Source organism: Cryptomeria japonica, chromosome 9, assembly GCF_030272615.1.
Source record: "Cryptomeria japonica chromosome 9, Sugi_1.0, whole genome shotgun sequence".
Classification (NCBI taxonomy): Eukaryota; Viridiplantae; Streptophyta; class Pinopsida; order Cupressales; family Cupressaceae; genus Cryptomeria; species Cryptomeria japonica.
In genome coordinates this window covers 272,861,000-272,875,535 of record NC_081413.1, presented here as the reverse complement: position 1 = coordinate 272,875,535, position 14,536 = coordinate 272,861,000, and the positions used below count along the sequence as shown (strand labels likewise).

Genomic DNA, 14,536 nt, shown 5'->3' with positions numbered 1-14,536 from the left:
CATGAATAGACTGTGAACAGGTGGTGGAGTTGCTGAGGGAATATGAGAACCTATTTCCTAAGAATTTGTCATGAATTAAAGGGCCGGAGGTCTTTTCCTACTGAGTCAATTTATTCTCGGTCCATCTCATCTGGAAGAACCAAAGGCATTCTTATAGATCCATCATGCCCTTATGTTCAACAATTATCACTCTTTAGATGGAATAAATCAGAGAATCATACAGTTCGCCACTTGTGTCGAATCTTCCATATAATTTCTATCAGTCGCCCACCACCGCGCAGGGTTTTCAATAGATGTGCACCTCCGTAACCTTCATTTCATGAAGATGAGGGTTTCACTCATCATGAAGATGAGGGGTTTCCTTGTGAAGATATCGTATTCTCCTATGATTAGGCAGAATTTAATTTTGGGGTTTGTTTATAGGGACATTTAGTTTTGTCGCTTCAAGGTTATTATTAAAGTGGCTGAGTCAGCTGATGAAGATTTTGATGCTTGCTTAGGTGAAGATTCATGGATTTTTTTGCGGCTATGTAATGATTTTGTGACATGTTGCTTTCTTGTGTGTCACATGTTTTCGTACCTTTTTGATGTTAAGTTTAGCACAACATCGATTAAGGGTTTAATTTACAAGTGAAATGATTTTACAATTTAATTCTTATGAGATTTGGGACAAAAAACTAGGTCTCTGGAAAGTTTGGTTGCTTGGCAAGCTTCTGATGATTGCAGTTGAAAATTCACGATTATATTTATAAAAGTCTGATTGATATTGTCATTTTCCTACTGGTCATTTCTTCTATCTTTAAGCCGATAGGCTTTTCCTATGTGGTTTTGTTTGCTAGGAAAGTGTCGGTCATCCCGAAAAAAGAAACAGAAAGAAAGGCGGTTGAAAACTGTACAATGGCATTTATTTCACTCGGCATACATTTATTATTGCTAGTTGGAAATATTACTTGACATGTTGCGAATTCGAAGCAGTCAAATTCGAAGGAACATATGAATGATGTCAATTTATTGCTAGCGTTGCATCAGACAAGGAGGTTCTGCTTTTTTGGTTTGCATCCTTGCTTGATCCTTGCCCTATTGTAGTCATTTTTGTTTATTTTATGTCAAGTGTAGATCTGCCTTGCCCACTACTGCATTCGCATATGCATGTGTATGTAGTTGACATATACAGCCATCTACTTATTCGATTGAAGCTGCTATGTAGTTCATCATAGTTGCTCATATGCATATACATATGCCTGCATATGTATATTATAGTTGGTCATATACATATGACGGTATACATATATCTGTGTATGTATATCTATATGTGTATGAATTTCCTTGATGTTTGCTATATAGCCATATGTATATTCAGTTGCCATATGCAGATATATACATTTGCACATACATTTACATAATTGTGTGTGCTTGAAATTCAAACATTTATTTCATTCAATATAAAAAACTTCAAAAATTAAAATAGCTTACCTTTGATTAAACGAGGAGGTGCTGCATTTTTTTTTTGCACCGTTGCTTGTTAATGTCAATTTATTGCTAATGTTGCATCAGACGAGGAGGTTCTGCTTTTTTTGTTTGTATCCTTGCTTGATCCTTGCCCTCTTGCAGTCATTTTGGTCATTTTATGTCAAGTGTAGATCTGCCTTGCCCACTACTGCGTACGCATATGCGTGTGTATGTAGTTGACCTATACAGCCATCTACTTATTTGATCGAAGTTGCTATGTAGTTCATCATAGTTGCTCATATGCATATACATATGCCTGCATATGTATATTATAGTTGCTCATATACAGATAGTGGTATACATATATCTATGTATGTATATGTATATGTATGTGGGGTTCCTTGATGTTTGCTATACAGCCATATGTATATTCACTTGCCATATCCAAATATATACATTTACACATACATTTACGAAGTTGCTATGTAGTTCATCATAGTTGCTCATATGCACATACATATGCCTACATATGTATATTATAGTTGCTCATATACAGATGGCAGTATACATATATCTATGTATGTATATGTATATGAAGCTCGTTGATGTTTGCTATACAGCCATATGTATATTCACTTGCCATATCTAGATATATACATTTACACATACATTTACATGGTTGTGTGTGCTTGAAATTCAAAACGCTGCAAAAAACTTGTCTCGAACTCAAGAATCTAGTAGCAAAGTGTCAACCATCTAGAAACAAGAATCGGAAAGAAAAGCGGTTGAAAATTGGGCAATGGCGTTTGTTTCCCCGGCCATGCATTTATTGTTGCCAGTTGGAAAGATTACTTCACACGTTGCAAATTCAAAGGGTGGAAATTCGAAGGGACATATAACTTAGCTCACGTCTATTCAACATTTATGTTCATTAAATGTAAAAAAACAAAAAATAATTAAAACAGCTTACCTTTGATTGAACGCAGAGGTACTGCTTTTTTTGTTTGCATCCTTGCTTTTAAATGTCAATTTATTCCTAGTGTTGCATTGAACGAGGAGGTGCTGCTTTCTTTGTTTGCGTCCTAGCTTGATCCTTGCCCTTTTACAACCATTTTGGTCATTTTATGTAAAGTGTAGATCTACCTTGTCCACTATTGCGTTCGTTTGCTCCTGTTGGAGATTTCTTTCAAATTTGCAGGTGAATGAGGTGTTTTGCTTTGTGGGTTCTAATGCTATTTTTTTATTCTGTTGTTCCCTTTAATTTTCTGTTCTCAGTTAAGGCATGTTGACCTGTTCTCAATTTGGAGCCACTTTAGTGAGCGTCTTGGCAATTCAGTAAATACTCGTACACATTGTGTCAACAGCCAGTCAAAAAAATGCATACACAATCGTATACACTCAACACCAGTTCAGTCAACTTATATGTATATGCACATGAACGTACTTGACATATACAACCACATACATTTTCAATGGAATTTGCTATGTTGTTTGTTATAGTTGCTCAAAGACATATGGCGGTATACATATATGTGTGTATGTCTATATATATGTATATGTATATGAAGTTCCTTGGTATTTGCTATACAACCATATGTATATTTAGTTGGCATATGCAGATATATACATATGCACATACATTTACATGGTTGTGTGTGCTTGGAATTTAAAACGCTGCAAAAAGCTTGTCTCGACCCCAAGAATCTAGTAGCTCTTCAAACCACACTGTTTTTACATCTGCCTTCCATTTTTTGTACAAGGATTGATCTACAAGCTTAGAGAGACTGGTTTTCGTTTGTCTCGTTTTTAAGAAAATTCTGCTTTGGCGGGGTTCTGTTGCATTTATCATGCAAACTATGCCTATTTTTCCTCGTTGCCATTGTTGACAGCGTGGCACAATTTTGTGCAGCATGTTTAAATAAGTCATTCACCATGATTTTTGTGAATTCTTTTGGGAACCCGTGCATACCCAGATCACTTTTTGCTGTGTTTTATTTCATTCTAAAACAAATATGTTGTTATCTGTTAAATGAAAGCATTGGTTTTGTGGATTTAGATGTTGTTGTTTTCATATATGCTGTTATTGCAATACTTAGTGTTGGATGCTTATTTGTTTCTTCACCACAAGATATTTTGAACTGTGAAATGAATCTTATGCTCGTTGCTCTTGAGGTTATTTCTATGACAATTCACTTTACACAAATATTGAGGATAAAATGTTCACCAACTCCCTTTGATGTGGCTACTTACATCTACTTAATGGTATACTGACATGTTTTGAATTTGAAGCCACTTTAGCAAGTGTCTTGGCAATTCAGTCAATAGTCATACACATTGCGTCAACACCCAGCCAAAAAAATACATATACAACCATATACAATCAACAGCAGTTCAGTCAACTTATATGTATATGCATATGGATGTAGCTGACATATACAACCATATACATATTCACTAGAATTCGTTGTGGCGTTCATTATAGTTGCTCATCTTCATATGCAAATCGATGCATAAGTATATTGCAGTTACTCATAAACATATAGTTGTATACGTATATATCTATATGTTTACACATATATGTATATGTATATGCTATGTAGGTTGCCTCTATGCCAACCATTGTCTGCTAAATTTGTAAAGAGGCTTAGAGTTCAAAGCACACATTACCCCTTTATAACATAGCTTACACACACCAACTCTGCACATACCCACCCAGTTTAGCATCTGAACTAAGAATTGACAACTGAATAAGTATCATGAAATGAAGCACAAGTTTCACACCAACCCCCAATGATTAGTGTGCCATTGGACCAAAAAAAACCATATCATTGAATCATTGACTTTCCCCATTGCCATGTCTGCAGAGTTTCTAAATTTCACTGCATACACTACAAATTGTATTTGAGCAATTATTTTGTTGTGGTGGAGATGATATTTTGCAATATTTATTCAAATCGATCCCATCAAATGGCCCTGTCTCTCTTCTAATGCACTGCCTTATATTTCTCTTCTTGTTCTGCAATTGAGGAAATTATCTGATTTAACCCCTTCAAATCCTGCAATCTTTTTCACTTTAACCCTTGCAAAACTTGAACTATGTGAATGGTTGTCAGAAATATAGATAGATGCCAGATTTAATTTGTACAGTTTCTCGTGATCAGAAAATTACTTGACTCTGGGAGGCATTTATTGCATCTATGTGGCAATTGTTTATGGTCAATTACAATAAGAGAGGCAGACCAGATTCATTGCTCCAATAGTTGTACCTGCATGTTATGTACAACTGAACCTAAATATTGAACATTTGTGCATATATAAGTAATTAGAAATTTACTTGAGTCTAAAATGCATTTATTGTATCTATGCAGCACTTGTTTTATCGTTGATTAGAGCGTTTTCTATTTTCCCTTTTACTAAAACTCTTTGAATGCAGAGGAGGATATTCCAAGTGTTCTTGATAAGTGCTTGTCTTCTAACTATACATATACATTGCTGATTGTAACTTTCAATTTTCATTGCATTCTCATTGGACTGAAGATTTGCTCTTGATCCCAAGTGCAATATGAGTTGTGCTTACCGTTGAAATATATTCACTTATTTTAATTGTTGTGACATAGACTCACTATTTCACCGTTCAAAACCCCATTCGTCATCTCTCAAGCACGGCTGCCACTATGTCATCTTCGATGGCCTCTCCTACTGCCTCGCAACAACCTTCTACAGAAACTTCGGTGAGCTTGTTTATACATATGTTTTCTCATATTCATGTTATTTACAAAGATTATATCTCTATTTTTTCTTTAGTTTTGCGAAGAATTCTCATCCATCAATGCAACTGCATATACCAACATATGTCATTGTTTAAAGTGTTTTTTTGCATCTATTTATGTATTTATATATATAAATAAATTGATAGAGATGTTCTCTGCATTGTCCTTGTGCATTTGCATGCTTCAATACATCAATCTATAATCTATCCATGCACACAAAAATAACACCTGTAAACAAAAACACACATAGATAGTAATACAAATTGGAACCCCCCCCCCAAAAAAAAAGGGCTGCCATGCCCATGCCTATGCATATGAATGTACATGACCTTGTGTATCTATTTGGTTGTCTTCTATTTTCCTTGTAGGAAGTGGAACCACATCTACAATTGACCCCACATGTACTCCTCTGCATCAACATTGGGGATGATGTCCCCTCTCCACTGCTTCAGCTTTTGTCTTTTGAAAAATTGACAGACGATGAAAATGACAATGCCCAATATAAGGTTGTTTTGTCTGATGCCACGCACATGCAATTGGCGATCCTCCCACCTAAGTATAGTGATTTACTTATTTCAAAGACATTAAAGATTGGCACTATCCTATCATTGACAGCTTATGCTTGTAGAAATATTTGGAACTCGAGGTACGGCCCTCTATATGTTTTCCTGGTTTATTCTTGGCTTTTCAAATCTCCCTTTCCACACTATCCAGATTATTCAACCTCTTATTTTGTTCATTTTACAGGACTATAGTAATTTTCAGCCTTGCTATCAAATTTACCAATTCTCCATTGCTTGGGAAACCTAGATATCTTTTTAAAGAGCAAGAACAACAAATGTTGGGTCAAGACACACCTGCCACAACTAAACGATCTCTTAAATTTGGAATACACCTCCTACCTGTGCAGCACGAATCTTTTGTCAATATCAGCCCGAGTAAAGCCTTGAACCCCTTTCAAAATAAATGGACGATAAAGGGACATGTGACAAACAAGAAGAAGATGCATCAGTACAGTACACCAAAGTCCACTGGCCAAGTATTTAGCTTTGACATGATAGATGATGAAGGTACTGAAATTAGAATAACTTGCTTTGGTGATGTAACAGAGATGCATTATCATAGGGTTGAACCAGGAACATATTATACTATGTCAAAAGGTTGCGTTAAAGAAGCTAACACAAAATGGAGTAAGCTTAACAGCCATCTTGAGATAACTTTGGACAACAATTCAATATTGAAGCGTTGTGATGTTGTTGTTAAAAGTCAAGCAAATAATTCTCAATTCATACCAATCAATGAAATTACATACTGCACCAACAACACTTTAGTTGATGTTATTGGTATTGTAGTTGTTGTTGGAGAACCCTCATTAATTCGCAGGAAGGATGGAAGCGAAGTAATGAAGAGAACTGTAAAAATAAATGATGTCTCAACTTTTACTATCGATGTTAACTTATGGGGAGCAACATGGCAAGGGCTAGGTGAAGAATTGAAAAACATGCACACAACCCAAACAGTTGTTGTCCTTGCAGTCAGAAATGCTCGTGTTGGTTATTTCAATGGAAAGGTGATCAACACAACCACGGCAACAACTCTAAATATAAACCCTTCTATCCCTGAAACAGAGACACTTATGTCAAGAGGAAAGATTCTAGATGCCCTTTTACCACTATCGTGTGTTGCTGGATAGCTTAACTCACAATACAGTAGGATGACAATCACAGTTGTTTTAGAGCGTACAAGTTTTCTCTCTGAAACAGTTGAAACTACTATTAGGGTTGTTGTGAGAATCATTAAAACTGATTCTTTTTGCTATCCAGCCTGCCCTTTGAAATTTAATGGAAAAGAGTGTAAGAAGAAATGCGTCCAGCAAAATGATAATCAATGGTTTTGTTCAAGATGTCAAACTCATGTGTCAGAATGCAATTACAAATACTTATTGCAGATGAAGCTCCAAGATCATACAGGCACTCTTTGGGCTACTGCCTTTGATGAGGTTGGCACAAATATACTGCAAATATCTGCCAAGGAGCTTTACATGCTGCAATACGATTTGAATACACAAAAAACACCCCAGTCCATTATCAAGCATGTGCTTTTGTCTTCCTTTGTTTTCACACTCTCTATTAGAACAGACATGTATAATTAAGAGCCCAAGCTCAAAGCAACGATTACCAAAGTTGCCAAAATTGATTACCAAGCTGAAAGTGTTCTTCTGCTTGCAGAGATTGCTCGGATGACTACAACTTCAGAGCTCCAGACTAACTAGATAGTGATGCTTTTCACAAGCCTTTTCATCTTCATACAATAGATAGCTTGTTCCTAGTTTTTAGTGGTAATCAACAAACAGAACTAAATTATCGACCGTTGTGTATATCAACACTATCTAAACTCATGTTTTTTTGGCTGTCTAGGACTTTTGGTTTTTGACATTGCTTTTGTTCTGCCATGCTTCTATTCATCAAAAAAAAATCAAATGTAGTTTTGCTTCTTTGCAACTTGTTATCTTATATCCTTTTGTGCCTTTTTATGTTATGTAATTATTAAACAACCATGTTTTCCAAAAATTCTTAATTTTTATATCTATATTTATACTATGTTGTACAAATATAATAAGAAACAAACCATATAGATTACACATTGAGGCAAATATTAAAACAAGAACCAATAGCTTCAACCTATGTTGTTTTAACAAATTTCTTGACCTCAAAATCATGATTTCTATATTATGTTATTCCACCATGCTATCCCTGCCCATTTCAAATTATAATCTGCAATGTCAATATGTTGTATAATGTTCTTTATGTTTATTGTTATTAAATATTCAAAGCATTTTGTTGACCTGTCTCTTGCTTTTATTGTAATATTTTGAATCCTTTTAGATACGTTCTAATGCTTGGTCCACACAAACTTATGTTTCTCATTAACGTTGAACTGTAAATTGAAATGGAAGTTTTGAGCATCCAACAGCTGTCATATTCTTCTTTGTATTCATTCAATTTATGTAAATGTTTGTTGCCTTATATGTTCTCTCCAGTATTTACCGCTATGCATAAAGATAAATATCTCCATTTATGTATCGCGATATACAAAAAATACCTATAGATTTCTATGTGCATTTACATATATTTCCATACACGTACATGCGTACATATGGTCCTCCACAGCTACATACTTGCATACATACAACCATATATGCACCTCTATACATGTACATACAAAGGAAGGCATTCACAATAGATATATATACCCATGAACAATCTTATATATCCTGAAAGTTATGTGCCTGCATATGTGAGTAAATCCATGTGCAACATTTTTTTTATGTGCGTGCATGTATCACTGCATAAATGATTGTATGTATATGTTTGTGCTTCTATATAGAAATACATACACATGTATGTGTATATCATGGAAATTGGTTTATATATTTATAAAGAAAAACCATACACATACATTTTAACATAGCTGCAAAGTGTCGTGCACCTATAAACATGTTCACACAAAGGCAGCCACTCGCGGTACATAAATATGAACATGCACAACATTGTCTCTCTTGAAAGTTTTGTCCCTACATATGTAAGTAACCTTGTCTCTAGCCATATTCTTTTATGTACATACATGTCTCAATGCATGTATAGTTATATGTATGGATATGTGCTTAAATTTTGTGCAAAAGTATTTAACATGTGCAATTCAAAGATTTCATCAAGCAGAAGTTTCAAATGCAACTATATAGATTAGAACATAGACACTATCTTTACGAGTTGTTTCTTGCACACTCAACATCTTATATGCTCTGTTCGTTTAAATTGTCTAAAATATTAATGCAGACCCCACCACAAGAATGCAATCTTAGGAAAGCAAAAAAAAGAGAACAAAATTGTCGCTATTATGCACAACATAGAGAAGAAATCTCTAAAAAGTGTTGTCTGGAGCGAATGAAACACAAAATGGTCTTGCCTACACCTGCACCATGCAACACCCCATAGATGATAGATTCAGATTCGCTTATTCTGAATCAGAGCCTTCCTTTCTCATGTGGCCAGAACAGTATTGTATCGCAACAAATACAACAACCTTCATTGCATAGTAGCAAACTACAACAGAAACATGCAGCACAAAACAGACAACCTCTATACCATCAGACAATATTGCAGCCTACAACAACACAACAATGCACAACAAATTGTTTCTCTTTTGTACAATACATTCAAACATTGCAAGCCTTCCAACATCGCATTGATTCATTGTCCATGCTTCAAACATGTAGTATTTGTAAGGAAAGATATATTAGAATGCTGCTACGCAGGAACCAACAACATATTATCTATTCAAGATGCTTTTCTGAAAATGGTGTTCATTGTTTCTCCTTGGCAAATAACTTAGACCCAAGCGAGCAACCTATTGTGTTAAAAATACTTACCCAAGTAGAGGAGATGCTTATAGCTAGGGTTGCCCCTGTTTTGCAAGTCAGACATGGAAGAGGTGGCCAATACAAATATCCTGGTCACACAATAAGTTTTCCCCAAGATATTTCAGAAATTGTAAAGCTTTTGCCACGAAAACTAAAAGACCTTGAAGTTCTTATTGTCCACCGAAGTAATATACAAGGCACAAAATATGATTGTTATGTGAATAAATTCCATGTTATGGATGAATTGAGCTATAAAATACAACATGACCAGTACTATAATGATGTTGTCAACCTGCTTCCTAATACTACAATAGATATATCAAATATGCTCCGCTCTTTAGAAGAACATACTGATGTAACAGCTATTCCACCAATAGAAGACCTTCTTGACAATTGCAATGAATATGATGCAGAAATTTCATCATCTTTTATTCCAAAACTGCCTACTCCAACCCGTGAACTAGATACAGTTAAGAGAACCTTATAGTTAGATGCTGATACTGATAATAATATGCCTTGGCCTAAAATTAACTTGTCTCCAATAAATGAATATAATACAATAGGCTTATTAAGCATGGAATTCCCAACCCTTTTCCCATCTGGAGTTGCACTTCCACTGCAGCCACATATCAAACATGTTCATTTGCATGAATATGCTCTCCACTTACTGAGATATGCTGATCAAAGATTTGGACAACATGTTAGATTCTGATATTATATTTACAATCTAATTATGAGACATCGTTCGCAGCAATCTGCAGCTATCTTCATTAGAAGTAGTTTGGGAGAGTCTATCCCAACCACTATGGAAGCGCTTCATGAACGATTGCAAAACACTCTTGATGATCAGCTGCCTAATCAATTGTTGTGTTTTGGTGCAACACTTCGAGGCACCCGTGCATATTGGCATAAATCTAAAAAAGAGCTTGCTGCAATGATCTTCCAATTGGGGACCCCAACACTATTCTTTACGTTGAGCTCAGCTGATACCAAATGGCCTAATTTGCATAGGCTTTTCTCTGAAAATGATGGCCAAACCACATAGTTTACAAGAAAACAACTTACAGACCATGTGATCTGCAATCCACATATAACAGCCTTATACCTTCACAATAGATTTACAATATTTCGTGAAGAAGTTATTCAAAAGTTGTTCAAAGCAAAGGATCATTAGTATAGGTATGAATGGCAACACCGAGGCTCCGGACATATTCATGGCTTCTTATGGCTCTCTGAAGCATTGCTTAATAATTTACAGAGACACACAAAATGCACAGAACATACAAGCCTCAAGAAAAAAGGTCCCACATTTGAATGTCGTTACAAAGCTCCATGGGTTCAACAAGAAATGTCTACGTTGACAGTTGACAATGAAAACAACCCATGCTATAAACCTACAAGGAATGATGATCATTTGAATATTCATAATCCTTGGATGCTTTCACTATGGAGAGCTAATATTGATTGTCAACCAGTCACTTCAAAAAAAACTGTCCTCCAATACATTTCAAAGTATGCTTCCAAATCAGAAAACAAATCACAATCCTATATTGAAATGTTGAAAACAATACTAAATACAAGTAAATATGAAGATAGCATCTTATTAACATATCAAAAATTTATGATGGGCATAGTAGCATACCATCATATCAGTGCACAAGAAACTTGCCATATGTTACAGAAATTGCCTCTTCTAAGTTGTAGCCGACAATTTGTCTCTCTAAATGTTGGCAGAGAAATACTGCACTGCGTCATAAAATCAGATAATGGAGTTGACCTTTCCACAACTTATATCCATGCTTATATGCAGCGCCCTTTTGAATTAAATGCAACAAATTTGCTACAATCAGCACAAGGGTTTTCATATAATTCTCAATGCAAGAAAACAAAATGGCACATCAGGGATAAAAAAGCAATTGTCACTGTATATCCTCAATTTACAGAGCCTCCTGATGAAGATACCAATCAGTTCAAGATTTTTTGTTTGTCTGAACTACTTCTATACAAACCGTTCCGTGACATCCCAACTGAAATAGGAGCTTCAAAGGAACAAATTATAGAAAATTGGAAAAACTTTAAAAAGACTAATTACAGCTGTTTGGGAAATCAACAAATTATAGATGATTGCAGCCTTCCAAATGAAGATGACAGTGACAATAATGGTTACCAACATCAAGATGATACATATCTATACGAGTGGGAGCTGCTTTCACAAATGGGAGCTACAAATAACTTTGCCCAGAATGATCTGCAAATGCTAGGTCGTCATGATTATGATATTAGCCACTTTTGGGGAGCAACTGTTGTGGATGATCAACTAGACTGCACTGCCCTTCAGTTCATAACTTCAAGCAAGCTACAATTCCAACACACTAGCATGCAAATCTCCACCGAAGACATAAAAAAAAACTCGCTATCACCCAAGCAAAAAGCTGCACTCAACATTATTCTACAGCATCATAATAATCTATCTACAACAACACCTCTACGAATGATTGTTCAAGGCACTGCTGGCACTGGTAAATCTTTTTTAATAGATTGTATTAGGAAAGAATTAAACATATCTCCACCTGTGATGACAAACCCATTGCTTGTTTTAGCACCAACAAGTGTTGTTGCATTTAATATACAAGCGACAACAATCCATGCAGGATTATGCATACCTATAAAAGAAATGCATCCTTTGACAGGGCAGTCATTAATGACATTGCAAGAGCAATTGAAACATATCAAATATATTCTAATAGACGAAATGAGCTTTTTAGGCCTGAAACTACTACTTAAGATAGATAGCCGCTTACGCCAAGCTTTCCCTAACAATCAACATGACAGCTTTGGTGGGGTGTCCATGATTCTTGTTGGTGATCTTGCTCAGCTTCCCCCTATAATGGATAAACTTGTATATGCTTCGCACTCTACAACCCTCAGTTTATGGCATTCTTTTACTATTGTCATAACATTGGACACTATTTTCTGCCAACAAGGTGCATCTATAAGACAACAACAATTCAGAGCACTCCTTCACAACTTAAGAAACGCTCAAGCATTGCAACATGATTGGCAGTTTCTGATGTGCCAGACAAATACAACGTTAACTATTCAACAAAAAAAAGATTTCAACTCTTCGATCCACCTATTTGCAACAAATGAATCTGCACGCTTGCATAACAGAAAAATGCTCAAAGAATTAAATTTGCCTGTCGCTCTAAGTTTAGCTACAATTGGTAAGCAAACAAATACTGAATATGACAACAATGAACATCTACCATTGGAAGTACTACTTTCTATTAATCAGCAAGTGATGTTAATAGCTAACTTGTGGATCCAAGTTGGCCTTGTCAATGGCACTATTGGTCTCATTAAAACAATTGTATATGAAAACAATACAAAACCGCCAAACTTACCAAAATATGTGGTTGTCAAATTCAAGGATTATAATGGACCTCCATGGGATATAGAACATCCAAGAGACATACCCATTTTGCCAATAACACGAGGCAGGCGTACGCAAGTACCTTTAACAATGTCTTGGGCCATCACTATTCACAAATCCCAAGGTCTTACATTAGACAGAGCTACCATTGACATAGGTAATACTGAAAAGAAAGGGCTCACATTCACAGCTATTTCAAGAGTGAAGACAATTGATGGGATACGGATCGAACCACCATTCTCTTTTGAAAGGTTTTCCAAACTGAAAAATAATGCTTATACAACCGTTAGAAAGAAAGAAGAAACTCGTTTGCAGCTACTCTCTACCCAAATAGATATCTATTCACCTTAAAATATTTTACTCCAAAACCATCTTTGTTACATTCCTCTACTTTCAACAAGGTAATTACAATTTTACATGGTTTTACATCTTCACAGCATGTACATTCTTAATCGTCCCTGGTACTAACTCTTTTTCCCTCACTGTTCATTTTAGACTGCATTCATTCTAAGACATCCTCCATGCTGCATTGAACTCTACACACAAGTTTTCCTATCTATACAGGCTGCAATGATTGTCTAAAGATATATCAGGTATACTACGGCTGCAACGCATTGCGGATTCACATCGCTCACTGCTCCAACATAAACAACTATCTCAGGTATGATATGTTACTTTTATTGCTTCAAATATACTCTGTTAACAAACTTTTATGCTTCAACATTGCTTGATGTCACTTTTATCTAACTTGCCTCTTTCTAATATAGCTACAACACATTGCCTATCCACTTCACTTGTTATCAATCAACTATTCAATGCAGTTTTCTCCTGCAAAATGCAGGTGTACATACCTATCAAACATACAAAGTTTACATTCTCTTCTTTTTATCTGGCCATAGAATTCTTTGAAGAAATCACAGATGGCCAGTTTGATGTTCTCGTTCTCACTTTTCAAGTTAGCACTGGTTGTAGCTGAAATGTCTTGTCAATGTCAATTATACAAAGTTATACACAAAAAAATAGTGCTATGCTTAGTCTGTTCTTTTTCTCTGCAAAACATTTGTTGCTCAACCCTCAATTAACTTTCTAACTCTTTTCACACTAAAATGAGTATATTTCTAATCAGTTTTAAACTTTATACAAATCGAACATTTGTAACAACTTTTATTAATCTCATTGTTAGACGAACTATGTATTATACCTCTGATAAGTTTTGTTACAAAAGTGTCTATTGCTGCAACATAAACAACTCTTCCAAGTATGATAATTACTTTTTGGGCTTTGAACATACTCTGTTGACACTTTTTACTGCTCTAACTTTTCTTTCCCTCACTTTTAACTAACTTGCCTCTTTGTACGCCAAGTATAGTACATTGCCTTTCCAGTGCAAACCTTCACAATCAACCGTTCAATCCAGTTTTCCAACTACAAATTGAAGGTATGCATACCTACCCAACATACATA

The 14,536-nt window shown here is 35.5% G+C and overlaps 2 protein-coding genes across 2 annotated transcripts; both read left to right on the top strand.

Annotated features, from left to right (window-relative positions):
- Positions 1 to 5,135: 5,135 nt before the first annotated feature.
- LOC131032989 (replication protein A 70 kDa DNA-binding subunit A-like) lies at positions 5,136 to 6,912 on the top strand. Its single transcript, XM_059211597.1, has 3 exons — positions 5,136 to 5,180; positions 5,588 to 5,865; positions 5,967 to 6,912. The coding sequence occupies exons 1-3, from the start codon at positions 5,136 to 5,138 to the stop codon at positions 6,910 to 6,912; spliced, it is 1,269 nt and encodes a 422-aa protein (XP_059067580.1).
- Positions 6,913 to 11,263: 4,351 nt separating this feature from the next.
- LOC131032991 (ATP-dependent DNA helicase PIF1-like) lies at positions 11,264 to 13,423 on the top strand. Its single transcript, XM_057964090.2, has one exon. The coding sequence runs from the start codon at positions 11,264 to 11,266 to the stop codon at positions 13,421 to 13,423; it is 2,160 nt and encodes a 719-aa protein (XP_057820073.2).
- Positions 13,424 to 14,536: the final 1,113 nt, after the last annotated feature.